This window comes from Quercus lobata, chromosome 12 (genome assembly GCF_001633185.2).
Source record: "Quercus lobata isolate SW786 chromosome 12, ValleyOak3.0 Primary Assembly, whole genome shotgun sequence".
Classification (NCBI taxonomy): Eukaryota; Viridiplantae; Streptophyta; class Magnoliopsida; order Fagales; family Fagaceae; genus Quercus; species Quercus lobata.
The window spans coordinates 35276184-35289438 of record NC_044915.1 but is presented as its reverse complement, the minus strand read 5'-3'; the positions used below and the strand labels follow the sequence as shown (position 1 = coordinate 35289438).

Here is a 13255-nt window from a genome sequence, read left to right as displayed (position 1 = left end):
TTTCCATTCTATCCGTTAAAACTCCAAAACAAGTGAAGGGAAGAATATTATAAAATGATTCTTTTCATTTATTTCCATTCCATTCCCTCATCCCAAGCGAAAGCCTTAGGCTCTGCTTGGGAGTTCATGAGGGAATGAAATGGAATGGAATAAGATGGACATAAAGGAATGGAATGGAATGGAATGAAATGTATTTAAGTAAGGGAAAATAATGGAATGAAATGGAATTAAGTAACCTTGATTGGATATTTTAAAATAAATGAATGAAAAAGAATGAAAATGAATGGAATGTAAGTAATCCAGTTTTGGAGTATCATGGAGAAAATGGAATGGAATCATTTTATGACAATATTACTATTAAACCTCTATTTTAAAATAAAGGGTTGAATATATAAGGGTATTTTGGAAGTTTTAGTAAAAAAATCATTAAATCTAATTCCATTCCCTCCAATTCCTCCTAATTTCAGGGGAATAAAAATTTGAGATTTTTAAGGGAATAGAGAGAAATGAGTGTTTCCTCCTACCAATTCCATTTATTCTCACTTAAACTTCCAAACAAGGGAATGAACTTTCTATTCCGTCCATTAAAACTCCCAAACAAGAAAAGGGAAGAATATTCTAAAATTATTTTTTTTATTCTTTTTCATTTCATTCTATTCCCTCCTCCCAAATGGAGCCTTAGGGTCGGTTTGGGAGTTTATAAAGGAATGAAATGGAATAGAATGAAATGATCATTAAAGGAATGGAATGGAATGGAATGATCATTAAAGGAATGGAATGGAATGGAATAGAATGGAATGGATTTAGTAGGGAAAGGAATGGAATGGAATGTGATTTAAAAATCTTGTTTGGATGTTATAAAATAAATGAATGGAATGGAATGGAAAGTAAGTAACACCGTTTGAGAGTGACATTAGAAGGAATGGAATGGAATCATTTTATAATAACATTACTATTATACCCCTCATTTTAAAGAACATAAAAAATAATAAATGAGAACTTATAATTGCTTTGAAATGCTTAGTATTTAGTGGATGATGTGAAACTAGTTAGCCACAATTGGGTCTATGTTAGATTATTGAATTACAATATTGTTTTGTTAAGGTGAATAGATTGTATCACGCTAATCAATAATTTAATAGATGAAGATAATGGCATGAAAAATTAACAATAGTACAATTTCTTTATTTCAATTTGCAAATTTTTTTTAGGGGTTGCTAGTTTTAGATTGGATCTTTTTTGGCTAGTATGCTTTACAATGGATTTGATAATTTAATACATCTCCATCTCCCAATTTCATTAAGGAAAAAAAAATTATTGTAGCTAAAAAAACAAGTTATGTATATTTCTATATTGTAAAGCAATTCACGCATTACATATTTATTCTCAACAAAATAAATATTTTCTAACAATGCAAACAAATATCTTTAAAAAAAAAAAACTCCGGTAATGAGTCATGCCAAAACAAAACAAAATAACATAATCCATTCCAAAACTAAGGTTGGCCAAAAAATCCCACACTTTTTTAATTTTTAGGCCTAGACATCAGTGTCAATAAGATACATTTGCGCTCATGATCTGGGCAACCAAAGAACGTCTCTTTATATGTTGGATTTTCCATAAAAAATATGTAGGCTTCAGGCATAAAAAAATTTATATTAAAAATAATCTACTCCAACTTATTAAAGTTCTAAACTACTATTATTTTAATTAAAATACTTTTCATTTTATTTTCTTCTCATTTTAAATTTTTTGTTACTCTTGTTTTTTTCTTAACCACACACCTGTTCTTGTACACTAGCTTTAACATCTTAATAAGTTGTAAACAAATGCATAAAATATATTATGTATATATTTTGTTTAGACAGAAAGGGAATTGACGTTGATAAATTATAACATAGATTGATGGATAGAAAAGGGAACTATCTTGGTCTGATATTAGTTTTGTTATTTGCATTGCAAGAATTCTGTTGTGATTTCATGAATAAGTAGTGGGCAATAAATTTGTTTGAATTATTTTTGGTTAAGAATATATTCAATGAAATGCCTTGATTTGAATTTGGGCAGAGTCATGTTACTCGATTCTAGGCTGAATCATTTTCATGTTCAGCATTAATAGTAAAAAAAAAAATTTCTATGCTAACTCAGTGTATGATTTTCTGCAACAGTGCATTACTTTCCAGTTTCTTCTCATTTAAATTATTTTTTACTCTTGCTTTTTTCTTAACCACACACCTATCTTTTGTCTAAACTTGTACACTAGCTTTTGTAGACATTTCCTCTTAACCATACACATGGTGAAGCCTTGGAGCTATTAACTAATTGGATGGTTGACTTAAAACTGCAAGTGTACGTAACACACCACTTGCTTCATAAATAATAGAAGAATCAAAGAGGAAACAGAGTAAAAAGAAAATTTGAGTTCTCTAGCGATTCTCAGTTTCAAATTCACAGCAGTTCTACAGCAGTTTTCCAACAATTCTCACTTTCAAATTTCTAAATACAATTTTTTTTTAGCTGTACAGGTAACAATAGTTTTCGTTTCTTTTCACTTTCAAGGTTTTTTCGCTTCTTTTCACTTTCAAGGTTTTTAGTTGTACAAAATGTAGTTTGTTTTGGTTTTTAGGTGTACAAAAACACTATATATCACTCTCATGAATCATTAGCAAATAGTTCATAAAATAAAAATAAAAAAAAGACTAGCAAACAATCGAAAAGAAAAAGAAAAAGATAAACATACTTATTTTGAGCAATATCTGAAAATTGCAGTAGACAAAAAAAAAAGAAAAAAAAAAGAAGACCAGCGGCAGCAGCTTCACTTTGTAGAGGACGGACAATATTGTGCAAGAATTATAGTTTTATTTTTCTTACGGCTGAATGAGAAAAAAAAGGTTGATATTAAAGGGGTATTTTAGGGATTTTAACAAAAATTTCATTAAACTTAAATTCATTTCCTCCTATTCCTCCTAATTTTGAGGGGAACAAAAATTTGAGATTTTGAGGGAAAATGGAGGAATGAGCATTCCCTCCTACTTAAACTCCCAAACGAGGGAATAGACATTCCATTCCCTCCGTTAAAACTCTCAAATAAGAGGAGGGAAGAATATTCTAAAAATATTCCTTTTATTCAATTCCATTTCATTTCATTCCCTTCTCAAACGGAACCTTAGTCTCAAAAATAAAAAATTACTTTTAGAAACAGAAAATAAAGAGAAAAACAGTTACCAAACATACCTTTAATTTTTTAAAATTTATTTCCTATATAACCTCGTTAACAATAAATAAATTTAAATTGAAAAATTACATTAATCTCAAAATCTCGTTAACAATAAATAAATTTAAATTGAAAAATTACATTAATCTCAAAATAAAAAAGAGCGATGAGGCTGCTATTTATTTATTATTTTACTAGGACAAAATATATATAAGGTAAAGATAAAAATGGAATACAGAGGAAAACAGAAATAACAGTAGAAAAGAAAGGATAGAATACTGGGAAGGAAGTGCAGCAAATTCTCAGTATTCATCACATTAGGCTTGGAAGTGGATCAGCTCAGCTCTTAAAAAGTAACAAACAAAATCCAACAATTCTTATCGCTCCAAAAGTCGCAGAAATGGATTTGTCGGAGCTGTGGGCAATATTCGGGCCAGGAGTGGCGGGCGCCGTATTCGGCGCCGGGTGGTGGTTCTGGGTGGACGCCGTCGTTTGCAGCTCCGTCTCGGTCTCCTTCGTCCACTACCTTCCTGGTCAGTCTCTCTCTTTTTTTTTTGTTGGTTTCTGTGTAATTATATCGATTGTGTTAATTAGGGTTTGGTTTGATTCGATTGTTTGTTGTCGTTGGTTTCGTAGGATTTTTTGCTTCTTTTGCGGCTCTGATGTTCAATTGCGTTAGGAAAGAAGACATCGATTACTCTCCCTACGAAGAAGGCGAGTGGAGGTCTGTAATTTCTCTCTCTCTCTCTGTTTATTATTTGTCTATTTTTGGATTTTGTGATTTTTTTGCTCGAGAATTGTCATTGATATTTCAATCCGAGTTCAAATGTGTCATTGAATTTTGAAGTTCAATCTGAATGCTATATAATGATGTTAAACATCAAAATGAGAGCACCGATAAACAATGTTGTGGTACTATTGGCCAGAAATTTAAGATTTCATGTCTATAATAGCTAATTGCACTAAGATTTATCATAAAGGAATGTAAAAATTGTTTTGGGTCTTTTAGAATTTTGGGGTTCGTTGACTCATTTTCTTTTTTGTTCATAAGTGTTCATCTTCATGAGCATGCGTAACCTGTTTCATTAACAAATTTGATGATTACTTATAATAATAATAAAAAGAATCTGGGGACTTGATGCAGTGGTCCATACCCATACTAGTTACATGCAATGAAAAAAATTATTGTAAATTTAAAAGAAATTGGTATTGGTTTTTTAGAATATGTGTTCTTGAAGTAGTGGTGATGTGTAATGAAGATTTTGAATACGGGCAACAAATGTACTGCTGATTTTTCAAGGTAGTGTCTAGGTTTTACCGATTGATGGAAGTTTAATTATATTGGTTGAATGCTAATCTAGAAATTCGAATGCTGAAGACAAAGACTCAATTGTGTGTGGTGAGAGTCAGCTAGACATTTTACTTGAGTGTGGATTAGTTTTTTTAAAGGGATTAGAAAGGTTAAAAGTAGGAGGAATAAGAGCAGGCTTTGGATATGGGTTGCTGAGGCATTTGTCCTTGGAAATTCGAAGGTGCGAGAGTGCAAACTCCATCCATTTCATAAAAATTGTCTCAATTGTTGGGCAACCAATCTCAAGTACAGAATTTAGGAGGGTTGTTGTTAGGCAGACAGTTGAAATTCAACAGTCACTCTTCATGAGAATATGGGGTCAATTAGGGGACCTTAATTGTTAGGTCCGTTAGTGCATGCATGCACACATATAAACACAGAACATCGTTATTTAGTACCTGGTTGTACATTATGTAATAAGATTTTGTAATTAGGAGTTAGGAGGGGGTGCAGGCTTTTAATGCATCTGGGGCTTTTATTTGTTGAATAGTTGCATATATTAGCTATAAAAATGCATACTAGCAAATGGTCCAATTTATTCATATATTTTTTAGATTTTATTATTTTTTATAATCAATTCTTTTGGAAAACTACGTATCTTGTAGAGGTCAAAAAATTTCCAAATGATCTCATAAAAACGTTCTTGAGTATGTTCCCTTGTTGAAGTCTCGTTTTTTCATGTTCAAATGAAGTTGGAAAAGCTGAAAGAAATGAAGATAAATCCATACCTTAAGATTCTTTCATAGTACCTAAGAATCATAACTTGTCCAATCAAGTGAATTATGCATATTGTTTTGGAAGTGCATAACCTCATCAATTACATGGAGAAATCAAGAAAGATGTTATTTTTTGACAAGTAAGATAAACACAAATAATGGGTTATGACCTTAGTACACTATAGGTATATAGAAAATGCTTTTAAGAATTATGAAGTTCTAGAAAATTAAAAAAATGTGTAGAGGAAAAATAGTTAGTGTTAGTGGTGTTTATTCACTTACAAATTTTATTGATGAAATAAGAAATCAAATACAATTAATTACAATATAAGGTTTGAGAAATCCACAAACTGTACAAAGGAAATACAAGATACCCTGCCAATAACAAGGTTATGTTCAAACAAAGAACACAAAAAAGCATACTTGATCTTGATATAGACTTCTTAACACTGTCAAAAATTCTATTATTCTGCCTTTCCATATCTTGCAATGTGAACTTGCATTCCCAATGAGGCTATTTTATGCTGACCAGACAACCCTTGCCAACAGGAGTTCAGCATGCTTTGAGCTTTTCATGTTTGGGGTTCCTAGATTATTTGGCCTCCTTGAGATTTTCCTAGAATTTTATTTTTTTATTTTTAGATTTCTTGTTTTCTTTCTTGTCCTGTGTGTCCCTCTGTATACAGTTAGTGTACTTGGGTGGCACTTTTTTCTGTTTTTAGTAATGTTATTTATCAAAAAGAATAAGTTCCACTAGTAGTCCGGTTACTTGGGAGTGAGTCATTAAGGGAAGCCAATGAAGGAAAGTGAACGGGAAAAAAAAACCTGATAGGCACTTCAGTTTGTTCTTAATGTGGGAAAAATACTGGCATTGATTTTAAAAAGATTTGTGATAAAACAAGATCAAGTCCATCATAGTGGGGAGTTGTGGGATCTTCTCTTACTGTAGTGTGAGTTTGCTTGTGAACTATGGGGCTATGTTTTCAGTCTCTTTGGAGAACACTGGGCTATGCTGTGTAGAGTGATGGATTTACAAGTTGGTTGGTAGAATTGGTTTGGGAAATGCTCATTTGGTGTGTGGAACTTCTCTCTGTTGTGTTTGATATGGCTTTTGTGGAGGGAATGAAATTTTCATACTTTTGAAAATGTGGAAGTGTCGGAGATGTAATTGAAGCTCTTGTTTCTTAGAATACTTTGTGGGTGGTCCATGGTTGTGGGTCTCAATGACAGTGGCACCTTAACGGAATTTATGAATTCCATTTCTCTTTGCGTCTAATTCCTTTAATAGCAATTCTTTAAGCTATCTTGTGCTTTGTAATATTCCTGAGGTAGTTTTATTGCCATAAAACTTATCAAAAAAGTCCATTGTAGTTAAACACATGTCTATGCCTATTGTTTTATATAATTATTTCAATACATATTCGTAGTATGTATGGATATGTGAATAAACTTATAAGAATATATATCAGATGTTTATTTATGTACACTCATGTTACATAAGCATTAAATAAAACAAAAATGATGTGGGAATGATTTTGGGTTTAATCTTTCATGTGACTTTTGTCATTGGAGTATGATGGTTTAAAATTCTCTTCTTTTTGTTCCACATAAAGTTTTATTTATAAAAAAATTCTCTTCTTTCTCCTGTCAGACCAAGCAATGACTGACTTAGGTAAATTAAGCAATGAGCCAGTGATCTGTATACTGTGATTTGACCTCTGATTGGTTGGGTGAAAGTGCAGACATCTTTAAGATTTTTATGCCTTAATCAGATGAAATTCAACCAAAATTATCTCCCTTAGATTTTTTTTTTTAATAAATAATTTTGAAGCACTGATCTCTCCATTGTGGTGTGGGTATCTGTTCTATTGCATTATTCCTAGATTTATTTGACATGAGAAATTGCACCCTCTTCTTTTTTCTTTGAGTGGGTCGATGGCTGCTAATCCTTCCATTATTGCAACAGATTGAAACTTTGGCTTTTCTTCGCATATGTTGTGTCATTTGTATCTCTAGCGGCATCAGTGGGCCTATTAATACAAGATTCACTTGTAACAACTGGCCCTTCTGTGTGGACAGGAACTGCGGGTGTCTTGCAATGTGTGTTTGTGTTGATCAGGTAAAAAAAGGTCTTTCAGCTTAAGATTGATTTATTTGTGTACTTTTTCTCCTAGTTATAAATGTGAAGGGACAACTTTAAGAGCACATTACCATATCAGTACTGCCTTTTCAAGTATGTATTTTTAGGTGATGTATAAGTACTTTTTAGCCAAATTTTTTCCCTCTGCTTTTCCTAGTTTTGAGAGCATCTTTGGGAGTATTGATTTGCCAATGAGTTCTAGTTCAAAGGACACTTCTTCCTTGAATAAGAAGAATGGGTGGAGGGTAAGGTTGTGGGTTCAAAACCCACCGGGTGCATGTGGAGCTTACCAAAGAATTTTTTGTTTTGAGAATATTTTTTCAGTAATTAGGTTTGCTGGCTGGCTTTTTCTTCAATAGAATTAAATTTTAATCTTGTTAAAAAATTCCTTTTGGTTTAAATGACTTTGTTTTCACCCTAAATATCAGTCAACTTGCAACTCAACGCCGTGTTTGAGCACATTGATGATAACTCGTTTCTGAGCACACTCATGATAACTTAGAAGGGTTTTGCTGCCTTGTGGGTCTAAGATGATCATCTCTTTCTCTCTCTCTCTCACACACACACACGTGCATCACACTGCTTTCAGTTCTGAAGCTATATTTATACATCACTGTAATGTTTAGAATGTTGTGCTACTGGCTAGTTTTTTCACTAACTCAAATTTTGTTTCTTGCAGTGGGCTGATTTATTGGACTTCTCACCCAGAGTAAACTAATGTGAATCATATGCTTTCCATTTGGTGCTTGAAATTACAAGTGGGGTAGCCATTTGTACATGTATCTTTTTACTTATTCAATCAATGAGATGGAAAATAGTTCACCTTATGTAAATGTGTGTTTTGGTAACAATCTTGAGCATCAAAGTAAACCCAAGGCAACTCTTGAATTTGTGATGACTGGTGTAGATTTTACTTTCCTTAACATTTTCATGCTGTTCTGTTGAAAATCTTTGGCCGTATGTTTGATTGTATAACATATTTATTGTGGAGTAACAAAACTACTCTGGAACGTTATATTATAATTGTAATAAAACTGGATGGAGTATCCATAAGCTGTCTTTTTTGTGTTTACCCTTTTTTTGCCAAACAAATCATCCTTACTATGAACCAGAAACATGAGCCAGCAAAGGCAACAACACCATTGAAAACTCAAAATCATTAACACAAGCATGCATTTCACGGATTACAGAAATAACTTCTCAATTTAAGATTCATTGGAGTCCTCATGGAATGTGGAAGCCATTATTACCTTTACAACAAAGTAAATAGAGAGTCACGAGTCGTGACAAGAAATGTTGTGCAACTGTTTCCTTTTCTTGAATAAATGCCGAACTGGATTAATTTTCTTGATGCTTCTCCTTTCTTGTTGTAACATAAAGATTGTCATCATCAGCAATCACCTGCAGTTCCAAGTCGTCCTTCTGGATCATGGCATCATCTAGCTTTGCTGCTTCTATCTCTTCAATAGCACTAATCCGTTTCATCTCCTTATTCTTCCCCCATAGAACAGCAAAGAGCCCCAGGACGATTAGAATAGACCCTAAAGCACTGAATTAAACATATAGGTTTAGTAAAAAAAATATGCTGATTAAACTTGTTATAAACATGAATTCAAAATAATAATAACCAAGCAACAAGCTGAAATTAAAACTCAGATTCAAATGAATTCAAAATAATAACAAATTAGTAAGTAATTTTTTTTTTTCTTTTTATACGTACGTTCCAACATATAATTTCTCATGAAGCAGGGCCCAGCTGGAAATAGCCACGATAACAAGCAACAAGGGGCTGAACACCGAGACATAGAGAGGACCTTTCACCTGGATAGCCCAGGAAGTGATGACAAATGCTAGTGCAGAACAGAAAATCCCCTGAAATCAGCATGATTATTAAATTAGGGCCTTAAACTATCTTGAATGTTCAAATAACTGATAATTTATAGGCTGTATGAAACATCATCTGGCTAACTAAAAAACTTTTTAGAACTCTCACAACTTAATTTGGTGTACAAACTCCTAATAGAAATGGCTGCTAGAAGTGTTTTGAAACATAAAAATGGAGAGCTCACTAGCTTAACGATATTTGACACCAATTATGGTGAGTGAAATTGTTAGCCTTGTCAACTCAGCTTTCTTTGGAGAGAATTTCCTAGGCCTGGAAATAAGCATTCATTGTCCCAAGAGAAATAAAAGAAAAGAAAGAAACACTAATACTGCAAATTATTGTTGGCAAATTGAGTGAAGCATACTGCATAGAGAGATGCAACAAGCCACATTGGATTGCTCAACGACCATGCAGAAATGTCGTGTTTGGCGAATAAGGCAATGATCCCACACTCAATGCTGGCCATGAAACACATCAATGTGGTGCCTGTATAAGGAGCTGGAAAAATCTTGTTCATTCTTGCCTGAAATTATAAAATGAATTAGTACAAGGAGTTATCAAGATCTGAAAATTTGCACTTGAACCATGCACGCAATGTGACACAAACCAATATAAAACTATTCTCACTTTTTAAGTATGAATCTCAGTAATTGATTGAGCCATGGACCATATACCAAATATTTGAAGTAGAACTTGGCAAATGATCCAATAGTACAACCAAAAGAAAAACTTGGGTGATATTTGTTAGATCCATCTGAGCAGTTTATAGAATTATTGGAGCTAAACTTACTTGGATTATGAACCAAACTGACCAAGAGAGAGAACTAGCAATTATGAGCAAGGGGCCAATGATGGCGTTTCCATGGCTGCTAGAAGTGGAACTATTCTTTTCCATATTCTCAGCATATGTCCAGTGCATGCTAGGTACACTTATACCAATGGTGTGTCCATGGTAGAATGACAATAAAAGGGCTCCACCTACACATATAATTGTCCCTATTACCTTTGCTTGCCCTGGCTTGGTCTTAATTCCCACAGATTCTTGCCTACAAAAACATCAGCCAAAAACTTTCAATTCATACGAATTGGAAGAAAGAAACCAAGTTTAATTTTCATGAACAAACAAAATTGAATAAACTACCTGAAAAGGACAGCGAGGATGAAAGTGAATGCTGGAAGTGTATTACTTAATGCACTACCAATTGTTGGGGTTGAGTGTTTTAAACCTACAAGGTAAAAGAGCATATTTCCAGTTCCCCTGCATTTTAAGTGTAGTTTAGGACAACTTAATTTGTAAAAAGAAAACCAAAAGAGTAGAAGATAAAATGTACACATTAAAATGTTTGTGTTGGGCATGCAGACAAAAAAAGACTAGAAGATTTAATCTACCTATGCAAAGATTGAACAAATATTTCATCTCCTACATTTGGAATAGAATTGAAAACTTACCCTGTTAAGGAGCACAAAAATAACTGGAACAAAATAGGTATTGTTATCTTGGGTCTCGTCTTCCTGCAGGGAAATATGAAATGTCAATATATTGTTCTAAAGTTAATGATGAACAAGCATTTACTTATGCAGAAAGATATGAAATGTCCTGGCACTTGATTAGCCCATTAAAGAAAATGTTGACAGAGTACTTCTGCCTCTATAAACAAGCATAGACTTGTGAACTGAATGCTAAATAGAAATGAGGAATCAAAAAATATGCAAGCTTCCCATGCAACATATAATATGAGAGAGAGAGAGAGAGAGAGAGTAAAGTGCTAAGATTTGTGGTCATGTAAAAGAGGAACTGCACCAATGAGAATTTAAAGAACTTTAGGAAAACCTGATGAGGATTGGTATGAGAAAAGGAGTTGAAAGCATTAGGTGAAACATATTAATCATACGTTTCTAATTTGCATAGCCAGGAAGGATCCACTTCCATGTGCTAATCATGTGGTACGCAAGGCAACCATGAGACGCTAGCTATCTAGCTGGCCCTTAACACTAGCAAGAAGAAGTGACATGGTACTACTCAATAACTTTCTATTTCACTATTGAATTATTTTGTCTCTCTATAACTTATAGGCTTGTAGAATATCAAAATAATAACAAATCAATAACTATCTTATCTATGTATAAAATTTTAAGGGTTTTTTTTTTCTTTGAAATTTAAATTTATGTACTGAACATGAATTTATAAATCAAATAGTAAATTAAAATTAGTTCACATGAAATTTGGCATGCATGTTAACAACATAAAAAACATATAACTCAATAGTGTGATTTTCAAGATAGTGATCTAATAAAAAGTTTTTTAGTGATGTAATACTAAGCAAGAGTTACATCAGATGTAACTTGCCTTTTATCTTTTTTGCGTAACGCACTGTGAAATCGTTTTTGTTTGTATGTTGTTAGAAGTTTCAATATCTTCAAGGACCTTTTAAAGATCTTTTCTTTTGAAATGCTTTCTCTTTCCACCAGGAAACTCTTTCTTTTTTGGTAAGTTACTTAAGGAAAGCCCAAAAGAATGAAAAACTTGACTAGATATATACAACATATTGTTTTCTGCTCATTTCTGTTGTTTTCTTAGCCCAAACTCTAATTGATTTTTAATGAAGACTGGTTTTCTGTCTAGAAAAAAAATTATATGTTACTTATCAAGCCCAATTCAAGAAATCAAAAAGAAATTCCTATTTGAAAAGTCTAAACGCCACCATACCAAACAAGCAAAATGTGACTAAAGTAAAGCTATGGTGAATAAATATCAACTCTTGAGCTTTTATAGTTACCACTCCATAAAATATGCAAAAGGAGCGATTGCTATGGTTGCAAAAACTAGCCGGTAAACGACGAGAATAAGAGGGTTCATGCCAGATTGCATGGCAAGCATTGATATGATGTTCAATCCTGCATAGCCCACTTGCAGTAGAGCAATGGCCAAGAAAGGCACAAGATCCCAAGCCATCGTTTCTTGTATACTATTTTTCAAAGCCTATAGAGCAATTTCTTAAAGAAAGAGAGAGAGAAAAAGAAAGAGAAAGAGAGAGAAAGAGAGTGAGAGATACGTAGATGTTAGAGAATAAGAAATGGGCAGGCCATGGGTGTGTGTATATATATTTATATATATATATATATATATAGAGAGAGAGAGAGAGAGAGAGAGAGAGAGGAGAGCTGGAAGATAATCTTGCATGGAAAAGATGGAAACCGTTGGAGAATGATTTCTTGCATTCTTGCAACACCAGAGCTTATCATTTGTGAACAAGTGGACGCCAAATACGTAGCAATGTAACATTGTAAGGCACTTTCAGTTTTGTCTTTAGGCTTTTGCCAACTTCGGTTACAATTTTACATTCACATGCTTCAAGCAACCAAATTCCTTTTCAGCCATGTCAGCATAAAGATAGAACAGGGTCCCACTTTGAATGATGGGTCCTGGGCCCACTGGCTTTTGATTACAAGCAATCATACTTTGTTGTTTAAACCTTTGATTTTACCAATTGGTGCAATGTGGTTAGGTGAGAAAAAAATTAAAATGGAAAAAAGAAAACCCATTGAACTTAGCTCTCTGTCTTTGGAGAAAGGATGGTCTCCTCTGCAACGAAATTAAACAGTGCATTGTGCATGGATGTTCAAAAATTTGAATTATACTGTGGATATTCTAAAACATTGTCACATGTGCCCTGTTTCAAAAAGTAAAATTTGATGTTACTTCATATGACATATATATGTGTTTGCTACTTTGTTATGAAATTTGTTGAGGCATGAGTGATTGAAGTTAGCCACTCTTCAATTGGATCCTAATTTCAGTAAGGTGGTATCCAATTCATACAAGTTTATTGGTTGTTGATGCCATTAATATTACAATACTAATCTTTCAATGTTGGATTAATATGATTTTTATCCTAATTTCAGTAAGAAGGTATTCAACTCATACAAGTTTATTAGTTGTCGATGACTA

General features: G+C 33.1%; 2 protein-coding genes across 4 annotated transcripts; one reads left to right on the top strand and one right to left on the bottom strand.

Moving 5' to 3' along the window:
• The first annotated feature begins 3427 nt into the window (after nt 1-3427).
• LOC115971910 (transmembrane protein 50 homolog) lies at nt 3428-8468 on the top strand. The gene is made up of 4 exons (XM_031092014.1): nt 3428-3747; nt 3851-3938; nt 7248-7400; nt 8101-8468. Exons 1-4 carry the CDS (start codon nt 3615-3617, stop codon nt 8132-8134), a joined length of 408 nt encoding a protein of 135 aa, XP_030947874.1. The 5' UTR covers nt 3428-3614; the 3' UTR covers nt 8135-8468.
• Nucleotides 8469-8563: 95 nt separating this feature from the next.
• Nucleotides 8564-12379, bottom strand: LOC115971909 (WAT1-related protein At1g09380-like). Of its 3 annotated transcripts, none has more exons than XM_031092011.1 (7): nt 12084-12379; nt 10756-10818; nt 10448-10564; nt 10097-10352; nt 9671-9829; nt 9142-9293; nt 8564-8970 (listed from the first exon to the last, which is right to left on the bottom strand). In XM_031092011.1, the coding sequence occupies exons 1-7, from the start codon at nt 12257-12259 to the stop codon at nt 8760-8762; spliced, it is 1134 nt and encodes a 377-aa protein (XP_030947871.1). In that variant the 5' UTR covers nt 12260-12379; the 3' UTR covers nt 8564-8759. The 3 variants fall into 3 exon arrangements, with proteins under 3 accessions (XP_030947871.1, XP_030947873.1, XP_030947872.1); XM_031092013.1 differs by lacking the exon at nt 12084-12379 and adding an exon at nt 11199-11366; XM_031092012.1 differs by lacking the exon at nt 12084-12379 and adding an exon at nt 11138-11186.
• Between the last annotated feature and the right edge of the window lie 876 nt (nt 12380-13255).